General features: G+C 42.1%; 1 protein-coding gene across 1 annotated transcript; it reads left to right on the top strand.

The window, feature by feature from the left end:
• The first annotated feature begins 9,891 nt into the window (after positions 1-9,891).
• LOC110698336 (DNA (cytosine-5)-methyltransferase 1A-like) lies at positions 9,892-18,013 on the top strand. Its single transcript, XM_021875748.1, has 11 exons — positions 9,892-10,042; positions 11,399-12,899; positions 13,397-15,062; positions 15,216-15,402; positions 15,543-15,654; positions 15,726-15,873; positions 15,964-16,161; positions 16,363-16,641; positions 16,738-16,899; positions 17,113-17,331; positions 17,591-18,013. The coding sequence occupies exons 2-11, from the start codon at positions 11,401-11,403 to the stop codon at positions 17,720-17,722; spliced, it is 4,602 nt and encodes a 1,533-aa protein (XP_021731440.1). The 5' UTR covers positions 9,892-10,042; positions 11,399-11,400; the 3' UTR covers positions 17,723-18,013.
• Positions 18,014-19,896: the final 1,883 nt, after the last annotated feature.

The following is a 19,896-nucleotide window of genomic DNA, read 5'->3' as shown; positions in this document are numbered from 1 at the left end:
GTTATGACTTTTATTAACTTTGCTATTTGTTTTTGCAGCGGACGCCATGAGCAAAATTACCGCCTCCAAGATTGCGGCGGCCATGTTGCGGGCCTCCATCATGCAACAGTCTTCAACCGACTCCCCCAACAAGGGGGCACCCTTGGTGGGCTTCGAACCTTTCACTCTCTTTTTGGAGTTGTGTTTATGCATATACTGACTCTTTTCTTCTTTTTTAGACGGGTGCTCCAAAAGCTTCTTCTTCCCAACAGCCGGACTCCAAGGCCCGGAGGACGACTGTTGTGAGCTCTCCTGGTTCTGCCAGGAAACAAGCGGCGGCTGAGAAACAGCCGGCCACTCCTTCCAAAACTCCAATTGGGCCGCCTAGAAGTATGAAGTTGTCCTTGTAAATTTTAGACTTGCTCCCTTCTTTACTAGGTCTAATCGGTTTGTCAATGCTTAATGTAGCCGGCCCTCAGGAGCCTGACTTGGTCGAGGTGGCCAAGTCTATGATCAAGGCCGTTCCTCCAGCTGAAAGGGAGACGGTCAGGGGTGTCGGCACCCTTGACCTAGACGGGATTGCAGGAGTCCTTGCTGAGGTATACTTAACATATTTTTGAGTATTTGAATTTCAGGACGCCTCTTTTTTTTTTTTTTTTTTTGGAAACTGACGCCTGTTCCCCTTTTTACTTAGGCCCTACTCCGAGTAAACGGCCTCCGTAAGCCGCTTGACAGGAAGAACAAAGAGGTAAAGGCTACAAAAGCTATGGCCGCCTCTGACTGTGATAAGGCAATGTTTCAAATTGCCCAAAATGAGGTTCTGACAATTGATATTCTTTATTATCAGGCGCAGGCTACCGCCGCTATCCGGGCTCAGTTAGAGGCGGCCCAGAAGAGGAATAGCGAGCTGGAGGCGACCATCAACAATCTCAAGGCCGAGCTGAGACCTCTTCGCCAAAAGATGTCCTCATACGACACCTTGGAGAAATCCTTGGCGGCTGTTAAGGAACGCCTGGTGACCCAGGAGAAGAGTCTTACTCAGGAGCTCTCGGAAAAGGCCGAGCAAGAAAAGAAAGAGCTGGTCCGGGAGATGATCGAAGACTCTGCTCAAATCCAGCGCATGACTTGGGGGCGCCTCTTCCCCAATGCCAACTTTGCCTCCTGGGAAAAAACGTACCGCTAGTGTTCTGATAGATATAATCAAGAGATCCTAGCGGCTGCTGAGGAAAAGGCGTTGGAGGAGGAGGAGCAGCCGGTAGTGGCTCTTGTGCCTCTTGGGGGTAATGCATCGAAGAAGGATGCAGCTGAAGCCGAGTCTAGAAAAAAAGGTGCTGACCAGGCGGCAGCTGCTAATATTGAAGATCTGCCTCCTTCTTAAGCTTTATGTCTTCTTTCCACGGCCTGCGTGCCGTTTGTTTGTATTTACCCGGCCAGGGGGCCGGGGCTCTGAATATTTGGCCGGTCTTTAATGACCGGCTTCCTTTTAATGAATATTTTTGTTTTGCTTCAAATTTGTTTAAGTATTGAATATTCTGATATCCAATTGCACACTATACCGACTGTTTTACATGGCCGACATTTGCAGACAGGTACGGATAGTTAGTCACGCCGCCTATGCCCCTGGACGACTGTTTGTCTATTTTCAGGCTAGGCGATCAGTCGGCCATTTATCCAATCGGTATTCGACCCATTTTAAAGACTGGATCCCCTTTAGGCAGGCGGTCCTGTCATTTGTAAAATTAACCAAGTAGGAAAGTGGTTTCCTACCTGTCATGTTTTTAGGCTAGAGACTTTAGGCAATCTAGGCCGACTGTTCCCCGCCACATTTAATCTAGTGTGAACAGGTGTTGTATGAACACCTTTTTAGTTTCATACTAAATTTTTAAGGAGTGACCAAGTAAACATGATTGTTACCCAGTCACCGAGTGACTGAGTAGTAGAGGTTTCAAGCGGTGGGTACCGGTTGCTCCCCTTTATTCGCCAATGTTTATTGGCTATCAACTCATAAGATACTGACTGTTCTTATCCCAAGTAGTCCAGTCGGTTGGTTGACACGGATGGTTACTGCGAACACTTGTTTGACCTGATTAGTCAGTTAAGTGAGAGGTATCCTTGTCCGGGAAACACATATAGGTGTCGTGTAATGATTTTATAGAACAATGTTCCACCCAAAAGGGAGCTGCTCTCTGCGACGAATTTCATCCGGATGGATGCCGTCGGACGCCTGCTATAACGTTGGGACAGGTCGAATTGAATTTTTATATTTTGATCAGTTGGCTTAACGCCTGGTCTGATCATTTTAGCCATGAGCCTTTGATAGTTCTTGGTGAACTGTATTATGGGAGAGTAGCCGGTTGAGTGAAACAAGCGGCGTGCCCCTCTTAAGTAAGAATAAAAATTAAACATGGAGAGTAGCCGATTGTTTGTCAGTAGGCATGCCCCTCTTAAGTAAAAATGAAAACTAAATATGGAGAGTAGCCGACTGTTTGTTAGTAGGCGTGCCCCTCTTAGTACAAAATTGAATGAAACAACAAACTTTTATTAAGTAGCCCTTGACTATTTACATCATTCAAAAGAAATATTTCTTAAGATTATCTACATTCCAAGTTCGAGGCAACGGTTGGCCGTCTGGTGTTTCTAGACGGTAGGTACCGTCCCTGACCTCTTCACAGATTCGGTAGGGTCCTTCCCAGTTGGGAGTTAGTTTGCCAGACTCATTAGCCCTACCAACTGCTTCCATTTTTCTAAGTACAAATCCCCCACTTTGAGTGGACGCCTATGTACTTTTTTGTTGTATGATCTAGTCATTCTCAGGCGGTAAATTTCATGGCGCAAGACAGCATTGCCCCTCCTTTCAGGGAGTGAGTCTAATGCCAGGCGCATGGCTTCCCAGTGATGACATTTTTCCAAATGAATGAAATTACATCCTTCGTCTTGATTCCCTTTACAGCCTCCGCTTCTACCCATTTAGTGAAGTAGTCGACTGCAACAAGTATGTACCTCCTTCCGCCTGTAGCAGGCGTATATGGACCCAGAATATCCATGCCTCACTTAGCAAACGGTAGTGGGCTATGAATGGTAGTGAGGTCAGTAGCCGGACGGTGAATTAGTTTGCCAAACCTTTGGCACTTGTCACATTTTTTCACCATCTCCATTGCATCTGCTTCTAAAGTAGGCCAAAAGTAGCCCTGCCGCCTTGCCCGTTGAGCAAGCGTCCTACCGCCTATATGGGAAGCATAGTAACCAGAGTGAAGATCGTCTAGTATCTCTCGCCCCTTTTCTGGAGTAACACACTTCAAGAAGGGTTGAAGGTACCCCCTTTTGTGAAGTTCTCCCTTTATCATTTCAAAACTGGTTGCTCGTTTTTTCAGTGCTTCCGCCTGTTGATGATCATCCGGCAGGGTACCGTTTCTCAGATATGCCCTAATTGGATCCATCCAGGTTGAGCTTCTGTCTAGGATTCCAATAGGGTCTTCCTCGATGCTTCTCTTCTCCATTAATTCCCAAAAAATAGTTCGAGGGGTATCACAAGAAGCGGATGATGCTAATTTTGAAAGTGCATCCGCCTGGTTGTTTTCTGATCTCGGCACTTGAGTCAGACGAAAGTCTTCAAGGGATCCGACCGCCTGTCGTACCGCCTGTAAATACTTGATCATGGCCGGATGGGTTGCTTCGTATTCGCCATTATACTGACTCACTATCAATTGTGAATCGGAACAGGCGTCTATCTTTCGTGCCCCTGCCGCCTTGCACATGCAGATTCCAGCTAGTAAAGCTTCATATTCTGCCTCATTGTTTGAGGCCTGAAAACTGAAGCGTAGAGCATAGTCGTACCTGTCGCCCTCTGGCGACTGACATATGACGCCTGCTCCACAACCATTTGATGTAGAGCTTCCATCCACATATACCTTCCAGACTTGGTCTGGGTCTCGAGAATCAGGGGGACGAGTCATCTCAACAATAAAGTCAGCAAAGGCTTGCCCCTTCACTGCTTTTCTAGGCTCGAAAGTAACTTCGAGGCTCTGTATTTCTATGGCCCATTTGATCATTCGGCCTGACGACTCCATGGTGGTCAGTGGCCGCTTGATAGGTTGATCTGTATACACGACGACTGCATGTGCCAAAAAGTAGGGCTTCAATTTTTTAACAGCCATGAAGAGTGCAAGACCAAATTTCTCCACTAAGGGATACCTCAACTCGGCATTTTTCAGTACATAACTGACAAAGTAGACCGGGAGCTGACAACCGTCTCTTTCAGCAAGAAGAACAGCGCTTAACGCATGATCAGAGACGGTCAGGTACATGTAAAGTACTTCTTTGGGTAAAGGGCTGACCAGCCTCGGCAAGGAATGCAAGTGAACTTTCAATTTCTGGAAGGCCGCCTCAGCATCCGGCCCCCATTCAAACCTTGCCTTCTTCTTAATTGCCTGGAAAAAGTATAGGCATTTGTCGCCTGATCGGCTTAGAAATCTTCCCAAGGCCGCCAGACAACCTGTTAACTTCTGAACCTCTCGGATGGTACGAGGCGACTGCATGTCGATGACCGCCTGCACCTTCTCAGGGTTCGCCTCTATTCCTCTCTGATTGATAAGGAATCCAAGAAATTTCCCAGACTCAACTCCAAAGATACATTTCTTGGGATTGAGCATGACATGGTGCCGCCTGAGTGTGGCGAAAGTTTCTCGGAGGTCCGACAGATGATCTTTCTGAAGTTTAGACTTGACAATCATATCATCAATATATGCCTCGACATTTCTCCCAATCTGATCAAAGAACACAGTGTTTATCATTCGCTGGAAAGTGGCCGGGGCATTCTTAAGACCAAACGGCATGACCGTGTAACAGTATAACCCTTGATTAGTGACGAAGGCCGTCTTCTCCTGATCTTTCTTCCATAAAGGAATTTGATGGAAACCAGAGTAAGCGTCCATAAAGCTCATCAAAGCATGGCCGGCTGTTGAGTCGACCAGGTTATCAATTTTAGGCAGAGGGTAGTTGTCTTTGGGGCACGCCTTGTTTAAGTCTGTGTAGTCTACACACATTCGCCAGGTGCCATTCGGCTTTTTAACAAGCACCACATTTGCAACCCAGTCTGGGAAGTAACATTGTCGGATGAACCCTGCATCAAGTAATTTTTTAACTTCGGCGGCTGCCGCCTGACTTCTTTCTTCGCCATGGTTCCGCTTCTTCTGCCTTACCGGCTTCTTTTTCGGATCCACGGCCAGTTTATGTACCGCCAGATCAGGACTGATGCCTGGCATTTCATGGACTTCGAATGCAAAGATGTACTTGTATTCTTTCAATAGTTTGTGAAAGTCGTCACCCAGGACCCTTAGAGCAGTCGTCCCAACTTTGACTGTTCTGTCAGGACGCGAGTCGTCTAAGATCAGGTCCGTATGCTCACCAGCCGGCTGAGGGCGAAATTTATCCGACCGCTCCTCTGCCAATGATTGCTATTTTCTGTCTTTTCTTGCGGCCCCCGTTTGGGATGCCTTTCTCTTCTTGCCGCCTGCTTCTTGAATAGGCGCACTCTCCTTGACATTGTCAAGGTCTATTTTTCCACCACTCGACCCAGTGGCCATAACAGTGGGCTTGACATCCGAGAGATAGCACTCTCGGGCCATCCTCTGATCTCCCCTTAGGGACCCGACTGTTCCATTATCCCTCTCAAACTTGAGCAACATAAGAGATGGGATTATAACAGCCTTGGAATTATTCAGGGTTGGTCGTCCCAGAATCATGTTGTAGGCCGAGAGTTCTTCTACTACCAGGAACCGGACTACCATGTGTCGTCCTTCCCCTTTTTCACCCAGACGGATGGGTAAATCCACTTGTCCCACTGGGTGGACGACTCCTCCTCCAAACCCTACTAAAGGGTGGGATGTCGGATGTATGCAATCAGTCTGATATTTTAGTTTCGACAGACATTTGCTACTGATGAGATATGAGGAGCTTCCGGTATCTATGAGGATTCGGCCAACTCTCTGGTTGGCCACTTTACATTCAATAACGATAGGGTCGTCATGCGGCCCTCTTACCCCTCCTAGATCTTCTTCAGTGATGACAATCTCAAGAAATGAATATTTGGAGGGCCGTTCTCGGTGAACGGAATTTACATCTAGCCGTCTGATATTGTCTTTGTTGCCCCTAATAGTGGGGCCGCCTCCTGAGAAGCCGCCTGCAATGGTGTAGACGACTGCATCATCTGTATCGGAGCTTTCGGCCTGTTGATTCTTTTTGGCCGACTGTTTTTTCGAGGAAGTGTTCCCCGTAGATTTCTTGACATAAGTGTCAAGATCACCTTGCTCAGCCAGGCGGTCCAGATATCGCATGAGACTGATGCACTCATTGGTGTGATGACCAACATCTTCATGATAATCACATAATTTTTCTTGGTTCCGGTTGTTTGTAGAACCCTTCATGGGGACCGGCTTCTCAATTGAGATATGTCCCTTGATTTCCTTTAGGATAAATTGGCTATCCTTGTTGAACGCATACTTTGGGGAGTATGGTTTGAATTCTTTTTTCTTGTTCTGGGCCGGCTGTTTAGAGGAATCAGCCGCCCAAACCTCTTTTCTCTTCTCATCTTTGTTTGACGACTGTTTCTGTCGTCCTTCTCTTTTGTCGGACCTTTTCCCGTCTGACTGTTTTACCGTACTACAAAGATCAGTCGCCTGTATATAGGTTTCCGCTTCAATCAAGGCCTCTTGAAGAGTCGCCACCCTCTTTCGAACCAAATCAAATTTGAAGGTCGACCCGTCTTTGAGACCTCTGAAAAAGTCAGTATAGGCTACTTCATTCGGTAACCCTTGAATCTGTATTCTCATCAGGTTAAGCCGCCTGATGTAAGAACGAAGCCCCTCCTTCTCGCCCTGCTGAATCGTTCCTAAATCAAGGGTCGTCTTCTTCGCAAGGATGTTCATGGCAAAGTTGGAGGTGAATAAGTAAGCAAGCGTCCTGAAGTTATTTACACAACCAGTCGGCAGGTTGTCGAACCATTGTTGTGCGATTCCTTTGAGAGTCGCTGGGAAACACTTGCACCAAGTGGGATCATCTAACCCTTGAAGGTACATCAGGTTGGTGAATGCCATCAGATGGTCTTCTGGGTTAGTAGTGCCATCATAGGCGCCTACTAATACATTTTTCACTTTGGTCGGCTGAGCGGCTTCAGTAATTTCCTTGGAGAAGGCCGACGGCTGTTCGCCAAGTCTAAGCAACCGTAGCTGCCAGCCCATAGGTTGGACATTTTTTGCTGCATGTCCACCAAACGGAGGTGGCTGCAAAAAATACTGTTGTTGCGGTATAAACGGTAAGTTTGGTACCGCCTGGTCGCTATGAAATCCGGACTGACGGGAGGTGCCGCCTGACTGACTCTCATGATACGACTGAGTATGCCTCATCGAGGTATTTCGCAGACTGTCTTGGAAGTTTGAAGTAGAGGCCGACTCTGACAATCGGTCACTCTTCTTCTGCTCTAGCAGTAGCCGAGCATCTGTGTATGTTTTCCTCGACCCGTCCGCCTGAATATGACGAATAGGTTTCCTCTTTCCTGGAGTAGGAAAACGGTATTTTGTGAAATCAAGGGCAGGCGGCTCCCACTTCCTAGATTTAGGATGAGGGGTCGCCTCTCGCCCTTGAACTGGCTTCCTCTTCCGTGAAGTGGAGGGTTTCTTAGCCGACTGCTCCTTGTCTAGAGCAGGCGGCTTCTTGTTGATCAACTCTTGAATTTCTCCCTTGAAGTCCCTCATGAAGGTCATGAGTTCGTTCCTTGTGATGGGAGCAGAACCATCAGTCGGCTGCTGCCGAACAAGCGGTGCGTCTGCTGGCTCACTTCCAGTTTGAAGATGTTCCCGTTCCCTCCTTTCGGTATGACGGGTACGTCGGGCCCTTAGGGTCCCGTCTGAAGCTGTGTGAGCTTCAACTTCAAATTCATTCTCAGTATCGTGGTCCGTCTGAACTAGAGGGTCGTCTAGGGGACGTCTCTCTTCAGGAGCCGGTACAAACGTGGATGCCATCTCAGAAGTACTCTCCCCACAGACGGCGCCGAAATGTTTCGGGGTTTTCTGATGTCCTGCGGGAGAGTTACAATTCCGAGACTGGAACCGGACGCCTGTACCTGCAAAACAAACGGATGCTCCGGATGAGTGGAGATCCGCCTCCGATGGTCAAGTTAGTACTTGATTAAGGAGTAATTAATGCGGAAATTAAAGTGATTGGGTCTCTCTAGGTGAGAGTGTTTAATGGGTGTAATCTGCGTCATCCCCCTTAATGAGGATTAAGGGAGGTATTTATAACCTCGGGAAACGTGCCAATCCTAGGTTTAGGTTAACCTTGGGCTGATTGGGCTTCCCTTGAAAGTTGGGCCTAGGTGACTGACTTCTCCATTAGGCATGGAGTATGCCACGTGTTATGACATAATAGGTCCAGGGTGGACGAATAAGTGTGCGCCACGTGGCAAGCCCTGAGAGGTCTAACTGGGGGACACTTGGCAGGACCTGATTGGCCCACGTGGCGCATTCCTATTGGTGGGAGCAAAATCCCCTAATCAAGTGGTAAATCGGCCTAGTGGAAGAAAATCAACCCAAAAGTTCATAGTGCTCCCTAATAAATGTTAGTTGGGATTATTGAGAGTAAATCGCTGAAAGTTCGGATTAATAAATTAAAGTGAATTTTTCTATAAAATAAAACTTAGATTTTGGAAGCACCCAATATAATAGATCGAAAAGCGAAGACAAGTCGAATTCAAGGTTAATTGGAGGATGAAATGAAGTTGTTTGACTCTTGGAATTGCCCTTTTTAATCACTTTAGTTTTAATAAAAATGTGTGCCTCTAATGGAAGTGGTGTTACTTATGTTTGTTGGGAGATGTAGCAAAATTTCAATTTCAGATTTATATAAACCCGTAGTAGGTGTTGTTAAACCCATTTGTATGTGATATCGGTAAAAGTCATTATAATATCATGACCTTGTATGAGAATATATACTCCCTTTGTACCACAATATAGTTTCTGTTTTCCTATTTTAGAGACCCAAAATGTTGTTCCTGTTTCTATTTTTGAATAGTATGTAAAGACCATTATACCCTTATTTTTTACTTTATTTATTGAACTTCCTAATTTACCCTTAACTTATCCACTTGCATTGTACTTTTTTCACTTTCTCTCTCTAACTTTTGTCTATAATTGTACTTTTCACTTTTTCCCCCTTAAATTATCCACTTGCCCTATACTTTTGTCTAACTTTTGTCTAGTTTTTTTCCACTTCTCCTCTCATTTCTTAAATGTCGTGAAAAAAACACAATAGGAACTATATTATGGGACGAAGGAAGTATAAGATGTGATTTTGTCAGATCACAAAGAAATGTGATTGACATGTATGAAGCATAGATCTCAAGAGGATTTTATCCATTTGAATTATTGGGGTCCCTTAGGGTAAGACATACTGATTTTGGGTTGTCTCCGTCATTTCAGCAACATTCATAGACTTTTAATTGTATGTTAGAAAATACCTTGCACAACACGAAACATCATCACCAACTTCCCTCGTTCTATCAATAGTCCCATCGCATGTTTAAATGTATATTGGTAAGCCTTATATGCGTTGTCCTCACTCGTTGTAATAGCTAAAAGGTAAATATCGTTAATGACCTTAATTGATATTGTATAAGGGCTTCTTATGCCAATAATAACTTATGTTACTTACTGTCCTTTTATTTGTTGTAAACTCAGTTTAATTAATGTAATCAGCTGTTTTTGTTTTAAAAAAATTCTTAAAAACTTACGAAGAATTGATACAAGCTTTGGTATATAAAAATATTTAAAACATGTTTACATACAACTTTTATAAAGCCCACATATCTCTTAATTAGACCATTCTATTAAGACCTGCCCCATTTATTTACCAGACCATTTATTTATAACTATGGCGGGTCATGGCTTTTAAAGGCTTCCATTCCTATTTCCTGCCTCTCTGAGTTATTTCATTGAAGTGCACTCAACGTTCTCCATTGAAGCGTTCTCCGTTGATTCTAATTCTTGTATCCCCCATTGAAGCAGCTTCTAAGGTAAGTAGTTTGTTGTTATCATCATATCAATTTCACAATCTAGGGTTTATATTTGATTTAATCTAATTTAATTATCAGTGCTTTAAGTTTAGGGTTCGTAAATTCTTAGATTATGAAACATCATATCCAATAGAAAGAAAATTATGAGCGTAATTTGATTATTGAATCAAATATCCCTAAAATTATGTATTTTTCGAGATAATTCAATATGAAATCAAATCTCTTTTCCCTGGGCCTAGGGCGGCCGCCCCTCCTGCCCTGCCTCAGGGACGGGTCTGGTTCAAGTGGTAGTGAGATGAGTTTTTGGGTTAAAATAAAGGGTTTAATGAGTTTTAATTCAATGGGTGTGGTAACTTGATTGTGTCTTAGTGTATGGACTATAGAGTTTCGACGCGATGGGTGATGTTAGTATTGGCTTCATGATTGTGTAGTGGGGTTTACCTATTTGGCTATTTGGTTGTTATGAATTTTGGTTTCATGGTGTGAAAAGCATTCACCTTTCATCATAATGGATTCCTAAAATACAAATAAAAGGGGTGATTCTATGAAAGTGATGGTTGTTAACTTAGTATTGTGATATGAGAAATGCTAGAACGTAGAAGATGAAGAAATTGCTTGTAATTTGAGTTGTTATCAATCAATCAAAGCCTTAATCCCATAAGTGGGTCGGCTAACATGAACCAAATTTGATTATCCCGTGTAGTAATCGAAAATATCAGTTTGGCTCATGTTATGGGATGTGACAAAGTTTTACACTGGCTGTTACTAGCCTACCGAAACCCTCCTCCTTTATCCAGGCTTGGGACTGGCTCCAGGAAACCCAGTGGCGGAGTTTTGTAATTTGAGTTGTTAGCTGAACAATTTTTTTTTTTCCTATTTGGTATGTATGATCTTGTATTAACACTCATTTCTAATTTTCTTGTTTGTCAATCTTTCTTGTGTACATACATGTGCGTGTTTCCATTCTCTAACGGTCAATGAATTTGGTATAATGTTAAGAGTTGTGATGAATCATGCATGTAACTTACGTAACAAAGAGACCGCCAATAGTGAAGCAACCTAAACTGTTATGTGTAATGTTTTTTTTGTTATGTTTTTACCTCATGCAATTGGTTTGCTATATTAGAGTTGTTTATTCATATTTTTTCAAGCACGATGCATTTATATCAAATGGATGCATCAGCAAAACTACATGGATTCAAAAGTTGATTGTACTATCATGCGTTCAATGTTACCTTTATTTAATTAGTAGTTTTGAGAATGTGCTTGGTCCCATTTTTGTCAAAGATTGTAGCCTGTAAAGGTATCATCTCAGTTAGTTTCTCATCAAATGATTTACTTTCTTTACATATCCAGGAATGGGGATGAAAGAGATTGCAAGTGTCGGAGATGTGGCCTTTGATAATTCTAAAGAAAATGAGCCTAGTATTAAAACCTCAAAAGGAAAACAGAAAAAAAGAGATAGAAATGAGACCAATGCATTGGCTTCTCGGAGAATGCCAAAGCGTGCTGCAGCATGTTCCGACTTTAAAGAAAAAAATCTTCGTCTATCTGAGAAAGATCACCTCGTGGATACAAAAAGGGTGCCGATTGTTGAAAATGAAATTGCTGCTATTGGCTTGACCACTGGCCATGATGATCCTAGACCCAATCGTCGTCTCATAGACTTCATTTTTCATGATGAGGATGGGAAAGCACAACCAGTGGAGATTCTTGAAGTTACGGACTTGTTTATTACTGGTGTAATCTTGCCACTAGAGCCTAGTGGTGACCCTAGTAAAGGCAAGGGAGTAAGATGTGAAGGCTTTGGTCGAATTGAAACTTGGGATATCTCTGGCTATGAAGATGGTGAACCAACCATCTGGATATCCACAGAGTTAGGTGATTATGATTGTGGAAAGCCAGCTGCCTCCTACAAGAAAATATATGGACTCTTTTATGAGAAGGCACGTGCATGCATTGAAGTCTACAAGAAACTGTCCAAGTCTCTAGGGGGTAACCCAGATATAGCTCTTGATGAATTGATTGCTTCATTAGTTCGCTCAATGAGTGGCAGTAAAAATTTTCCCCCAGGTGCTTCCATCAAAGAATTCATTATTTCACGGGGTGAGTTCATTTACAACCAGCTAATTGGATTAGACATTACATCCAACAAGAAAGATCAGAAGTTTTCTGATCTACCTGTGCTTCTCACCCTTCGTGATGAGTGTAAAAAGCATATGGCATATGCACAAGAAACCACGATTCCTGTAAACCTGTCTTCTGTTGGGAGTTTGAAGATTGGGGATGTAGAGAAGAAAAATGAGTCTGAAAAGCCTGATTCTGAAGAGGACGAGGATGCAAAATTGGCTAGATTGTTACAGGAAGAAGAGGAATGGAAGTCTATGAATCAAAGGAAGGGAAGACGCCAAACTGGTTCAAACAAGTACTATATCAAGATTAATGAAGATGAGATTGCAATTGACTACCCCCTCCCTGCTTACTACAAACCTAACAATGAAGAGACTGATGAGTACATCATCTTTGACAATGACATGGATGTCACTGATCCAGATCAGCTACCTAGAAGCATGCTTCATAACTGGTCACTTTATAACTCTGACTCAAGATTAGTTTCTTTGGAACTTCTTCCAATGAAGCCATGTGACGACATTGATGTTACCATATTTGGGTCAGGGATTGTCACAGATGATGATGGGAGTGGTTTTTGTCTTGATGCTGACGATCAATCTTCATCAGCTTCTTCTGAGGCTCAGGATGTAGGTGGGATTCCTATCTATTTGAGCTCGATAAAGGAATGGATGATTGAGATTGGAGCTTCCATGGTCTTCATATCTATCAGAACAGATATGGCCTGGTATACCTCTTTTCTTATTTGAATTTAGCTTAAAAATTTTTAAATGTTGAGACTTAAGGCTTTCATTGCTATAAATCCTATAATTGATGTGTTATTACCTTTCATTTGTCTTAGCATCATGTTTCCAGGCCCAGTTTTATGATAGTTAAGGCTAACATATTCATGTTCACTGGGATGCTGTCATTGCTTGATGAAAAACTTCTCCCAGCATTGAATATAAATTTCAGTTTATCGTGGTTTCACATCTACAAACCAATCTTTGTTTGTCTTAACAAATTTCTCTTATCTTAGTTTGTTACCTTACTTAGTCAGATTTACTTGAATACCACTGGTAATTTAATGTTGCATTTATTTGGATGAAATTTTCTAATATGGTAAAAAAAATTGGTTCATATTGGCCCTGCCTTAAAGAGTTATTCAGTGATGTTTTTATGCAACTCTCCACTTCTGCTGTGAGTCAATATAGTGCTTATGAGTTTCGTAACTTGTCTTTACAGGTATAGGCTTGGAAAGCCATCACCGCTATATGCTCCATGGTATGAAACAGTTATGAAAACAGCAAGGCTTACTGTTAGCATCATTACACTATTAAAGGAGCAGAGTCGTGTGGCACGTCTATCCTTTGCTGAAATTATCAAAAGAGTGGCAGAATTTGGAAAGGACCACCCTGCCTTTATATCATCTAATACAGGCATGGTAGAAAGGTATGTGGTGGTCCATGGCCAGATATTACTACAACAGTTTGTAGAGTATCCTGATAATACCATCCGGAACTGTCCTTTTGTAACTGGACTTTATGATAAAATGGTTACAAGGCATCACACAAAATGGATTGTGAAGAAAAAGATCGTGACCAGGAGAGGTGCAAACTTGAATCCAGTGGCTAAAATGGTTCCTGTTGCAAAAAGGAAATTAATGCCAGCCACAACCACTAGATTGATCAACAGAATATGGGGAGAATTCTATTCAAATTATTCACCAGAGGAGTCCAAGGAAGAAGTTGTTGAACTGAAAGAGGAAGAAGTTCTTGAGGAGGAAGAAGAATCGGAAGAAATTGTTGAGGACCAAGAAGAGAGTGTCTCTGTTGAGAAACCTGACAAAACACATAAAGCAAGGGGGAATAGAAAGCTCGATTGTTCATCTCAGGACATTAAATGGGAAGGAGAGCCACTTCCGAAAACCAGTGCCAGGGAGACCTTCTACAAACAGGCTAAGGTGTTTGGAGATTTAGTTGTCGTTGGGGGTTGTGTCCTTATTGAAGCAGATGAATCAGTAGAGCTGCCTCCTATGTATTTTGTTGAATATATGTTTGAGAAATCAGGTGGCAAGAAAATGGTCCATGGACGACTGATGCTGAGAGGATCTCAAACAGTTCTTGGGATTGCTGCTAATGAGAGAGAGGTGTTCTTGACTGAAAACTGCTTAGACTTTGAGTTGGGGGATGTTAAACAAAGTGTGCAGATTGAGTTTCGCCAGGTGCCATGGGGATATCAACAGCGGAAGGATAATGCTATAAATGATAAGATTGACCAGACAAATGCAGAGGAGAGAAAGTGCAAAGGATTGCCATTGGAATATTACTGCAAAAGCTATTATCAGCCGGATAAAGGTGCATTTATTTGTCTCCCAAAAGACACAATGGGAAGTGGAACTGGTGTCTGCTTTGCTTGCAAAACTAAAGAGGCTGAGAAGGAGCAGAAATCCCTTAAGGTTAATTCGTCTAAAACTTGCTTTGTTTACGAAGGAGCTGAGTTCAATGTTGAGGACTTTTTCTATGTAGCCCCACGATATTTTGCTGAAGATGAGAAAGACAGCGAAACTTTTAAGAGTAGCAGGAATGTGGGTTTGAAACCCTATGTGATTTGTCAGCTCTTAGAGATTGTGATGCCTAAGGCTTCTCGAAAAGTTGATCCCGAGTCCGTTAAAATTAAAGTCAGGAGATATTTCAGACCTGAAGACATTTCAGCAGAGAAAGCCTATCGTTCTGACATTCGTGAGGTTTACTTCAGTGAGCAAATACAATCGTTGGCAGTAGCTGCTGTTCAAGGGAAGTGTCAAGTCAGAAGAAAGAATGATCTGTCATCAGTTAACTACCCTGCTGTTTATGAGCATGTCTTCTTCTGCGAACATCTTTATGATCCTGTTAGCGGAGCTATTAAACAGGTGCAATCTACATACTTTAACTAGATAAAATTATTTAGTGCATTAATTTTGGAACATAAAACGAAGTAATAAATTCATCAATCTTAGTGTCGACATATTTTATAAGGCTATATACAACAAGCATCCTTCTAACTTTTTATTTGTCTATTACAGCTGCCTAGCAATGTCAGGCTTAACTCAATGGTTGATGAATCCATGTCGAGAAGGAAGAAGGGAAAGGCTATAGAAACTGAGGATGATGAACCTGTTAAACAAAAAGATGAATCTTCAAAGAAGCGGTTGGCCACTCTTGATATCTTTGCTGGTTGTGGTGGTCTGTCTGAAGGTTTAGAGAAATCAGGTAGCTTGAATGCACAGTTTTCTGTCATTGCTTATACATACTTGCTTGAGTGCACATGTGAATCTTACTATGTGTCTCCTTACAGAAGATTAGATTATGTTTATTATTGCTTAATAAATTTTACTGGTTATTGCTCACAGGTGTATCACAGACCAAATGGGCTATTGAGTATGAAGAGCCTGCTGGTGAAGCATTTAAGCTCAATCATCCAGAGGCTTCCGTGTTTATAAACAATTGCAATGTGATCCTTAGGTATGCTTTCTTTTAGGCTTCTGTGTTTGTATATATATTCTATCAGTACTTATCTCAATGGTTTTGTACAGTGCAATCATGTCAGCTTGTGGGGATGAAGCTGATTGTTTGACGACTCCTGAAGCATCAGAGGAGGCAAAGAAGCTTGATGAGAAGGAAATAAATGCTTTACCTAGACCTGGGCAAGTAGATTTTATAAATGGAGGGCCACCATGTCAGGTATATGCACATGTCTCCTTTATCTCAACCCTACTTTCAGTTTCCGATGTATTGAGAAATACTAATTATCTTAATATTACTATGTTGCAGGGGTTTTCTGGAATGAATAGGTTTAACAAAAGTGCCTGGAGTAAGGTTCAGTGTGAAATGATCCTAGCTTTCCTATCATTTGCTGATTATTTCCGTCCTAAATATTTTCTTTTGGAGAATGTGAGGAATTTCGTGTCATTCAACAAAGGCCAGACATTTCGTTTGACCCTGGCTTCTCTTCTTGAGATGGGCTACCAGGTAGGCGGTATTGTCAATTTTCTATATTTGTTTTTTGGTATTAGGTTGCATCCTTGAAGATTTGCTCTGAAATAGCATACTTATGACTGGCAGAAATTAGAATGTGTTTCTCAGGATATGTAAATTTTCTTTTAGAAGGTCAATTCATAGCCCATATTCTTCCCGTGTTACTTCTGAAATTATGGTGGAACAATTTGTCAGGTAAGATTTGGTATTCTGGAAGCTGGAGCTTGTGGTGTTTCCCAATCCCGTAAACGTGCATTTATTTGGGCTGCATCTCCTGAGGAGACACTGCCTGATTGGCCTGAGCCAATGCATGTTTTTGCTGGTCCAGAGCTCAAGGTCACCCTAGATAGCAATACCCAGTATGCTGCAGTGCGGAGTACAGCAACTGGTGCCCCCTTTCGTTCGATTACTGTTAGAGACAGTATTGGAGATCTCCCTGCTGTAGAAAATGGGGCTTCTCTAGCAACTATGGAGGTAAGACGCCTTGCTTGACATTCATTTTCTGCCCCATAGCAGTTTCCCTAATTTGAAAATTCACCTTACAATTTATTTGTTTATTTTATTTCACAGTATAAAAATGAGCCTATATCTTGGTTTCAAAAGATGATCCGAGGTGATATGGTGGCTTTAACTGATCATATATCAAAAGAAATGAACGAGTTAAATGTAATTCGCTGCCAAAGAATTCCCAAACGTCCTGGTGCTGACTGGCGAGAACTGCCAGATGAGAAGGTACTTTTCCCAAGAGACCTTCCTAATTAGTGAGCTAATTGCTAAATTTTTACATAGCTGATGTCTTTCTTTGAATGTTTTTCATTGAACTGTTTGTAACTGAATTCTGTAGTCATTGTTAGTTATGATTTTGTCACATTTGTGTGTTTTCTGGCCTCCGAAAGGCCCAACTAGTGTAACTTTATGTCCTGACAAACATATATCTGTCTGCAGGTCAAGCTGTCTACTGGACAGATGGTTGATTTAGTTCCTTGGTGCCTGCCAAACACTGCAGAAAGGCACAACCAGTGGAAAGGTCTATTTGGAAGATTGGATTGGGAAGGAAACTTTCCGACCTCTATTACTGATCCACAGCCCATGGGCAAGGTTGGGATGTGCTTTCATCCTGATCAAGATAGGATAGTCACAGTTCGTGAATGTGCTCGATCTCAAGTAAGTTATTGCAGCCTTTTGATTATCGTGATGCTTTTACAGGCCATAATTCCAATACCCTCTTAGTCTCTTATAGGAGGGAGTCCCATGTCTTTGATCAGACCATCATACCATCTTAAAAGCACATTTCTAGTCGTATTATTTTGATCAATATAGAAGCTATGTTCAAGGTTAACGAATAAATTTTGTGAATGTTCATATTTTATCGAATTATTGGTGAGTTAAAAAGTCTTTTAACATATATGATTTACAACTGCAGGGTTTTCCAGACAGCTATAAATTTGCTGGCAACATCCAACATAGGCACCGGCAAATTGGTAATGCAGTTCCACCACCCTTGGCTTTTGCATTGGGTAGGAAACTCAAAGAAGCTGTTGAGAAGAAATGCTGAGTCTGACAATATCATGTCAAACCCAGTTCTGGATCTGGCTGCATGAATATCTAATCTATACCCATTCATAGAGTCCCTAAAAATTGTAATTAGCGCGGGTAACCTGTTTAGGTAGAAGCAATTTAAGAACTTTGTGATGAATTGATGAGGTGAATTGTCTTCAGCTCGTCATTATCTAGGAGATAATGAACTGCACAGTATTGAGCAGTGAAAAAATGAACCTCAGCGTTATTTAAAGTTGGTGATTTTTGCAATCCTTAAACATGAAGTAATCAACCTTGAGTGATCATAGCTGCATGTATTCTAAATAACATTCTATTAGCATGCCAATAACTTTTCTTTCGTTTTTTAAAAAAGAAGCTGGTATTTGTGGACAGGAAAAAAAAAAAGACATATATCATGTTCATTTAGGCTATAATCTATATTGCCTAAATCCATAAGCTTTATTAGAATAAATTGAAAATTTTACTTATACTAAACAATGCTTAGAGTTTTATGAGAAACTTAATACAGTACAATCGTTAAACAAAAAAAACAATGCTTAGAGTTCCATAAGAAAATACAATCTAATATCATATCATATCACTAATAAATAAAGCCGGTCTCACAGCCAGGTCACGAGATAGCGAGATTTGACATTCCATTTATTCGCCAATTGTCGAGCTACATAGGCGAAAACTAGGTATTATTGTGACACATATGATGCTAAGTAAGCGAATTTTGGATAGATTTTTTAAGATAAGATTGTTGTATAGAGTTTTATTATCGATATACTTTTAATATTTCATATATACAAAATTAATCCTATCTTTTAATAAAAATCTAATAAGTCGGTTATATTTCTATCATAAAATTCATTTTAAAAAGTTCTTTAAAATAAAATCTGTTTCGGGGTTTTTTTCGGATATCTTACGGGAGAGTTACAATACCAAGACTGGACTCCGAGCGCCTGTACCTGCAAAACAACGGAGACTCCAGTTGAGTGGAGTTCCGCCTCCGACGATCAAGTTAGAACGTGTATGGAGCATGTAAAATACGGAAAGTAAAGCCTCTCTCGGATTCCAAGAGAGTATTTGCAATTAATGATTGCTCAGATTTTCGGGAATATTTGTGAATATCCTCCATGATGGAATCATCTCCCTATTTATAGGTTCTCGAATGCGTGTCGTCATTCTAGGTTACGGAAACCTAGGAATGGTGGGCTACCTCGGGAATTGGGCCAGAAAGGCCGCCATTTTTCCAATCATTAGAGATGCCACGTGTCAGCAGGGGATTGGTTATCTGGAAACCTCTCCTGAAGTGGCACGTGTCACCTTCCCAATGGACCACGCATCATGGGTAAAAATACCCAAAACATTTGCCCTTCACATGTGTGACGTGGCATGCCACGTGGCACCCGTGACACCTGTTAGGTGGTAATCGGAGAATGACTTTTTAACCATTCGTCTTCCAAGGAAATTACGGGGATGCCCCTTTCTATTAATAGATTTTACCCTTCCGTTTTTTGACATTTCCAAAATTAAGAAAGAGACTACCTTGTTTTAGAGAGATACGCTCTGCCAACCGCCTGTATACCTTGCAAGCAATTGCTTTAATTTCACTACTTATAGCCGGTACTCGCCTGAGCATTTGCCAGAACTGCATAATATCTCAATACAAGCACTGTCGAGTCACTGTCTGGATAGTTTGCAAACAGTTATTCTTTTTTCAAGAGGTACATCCGATTATCTTCTATAGAACCGCCTGCGTACCCTTCAAGCAAGCTTTGGCATTTCAAGTGGGTACAATCGGTTGCCCGTCTGAGTCTTCTAGCAAGCAATTGTTCAGTTCCTGCCTGTCAGTTCAGCCGGCCACCGTTTGACTACTTTGCAGCTTATCTCATAGGTACTGTTTCGGGGTTTTCTGATGTCCTGCGGGAGAGTTACAATTCCGAGACTGGAACCGGACGCCTGTACCTGCAAAACAAACGGATGCTCCGGATGATTGGAGATCCGCCTCCGACGGTCAAGTTAGTACTTGATTAAGGAGTAATTAATGCGGAAATTAAAGTGATTAGGTCTCTCTAGGTGAGAGAGTTTAATGTGTGTAATCTGCGTAATCTCCCTTAATGAGGATTAAGGGAGGTATTTATAACCTCGGGAAACGTGCCAATCTAGGTTTAGGTTAACCTTGGG

The sequence above is a fragment of the Chenopodium quinoa genome, unplaced genomic scaffold (genome assembly GCF_001683475.1).
Source record: "Chenopodium quinoa cultivar QQ74 unplaced genomic scaffold, ASM168347v1, whole genome shotgun sequence".
Classification (NCBI taxonomy): domain Eukaryota; kingdom Viridiplantae; phylum Streptophyta; class Magnoliopsida; order Caryophyllales; family Amaranthaceae; genus Chenopodium; species Chenopodium quinoa.
The sequence above is the reverse complement of the archived record's forward strand: the minus strand, read 5'-3'. Positions and strand labels throughout refer to the sequence as shown.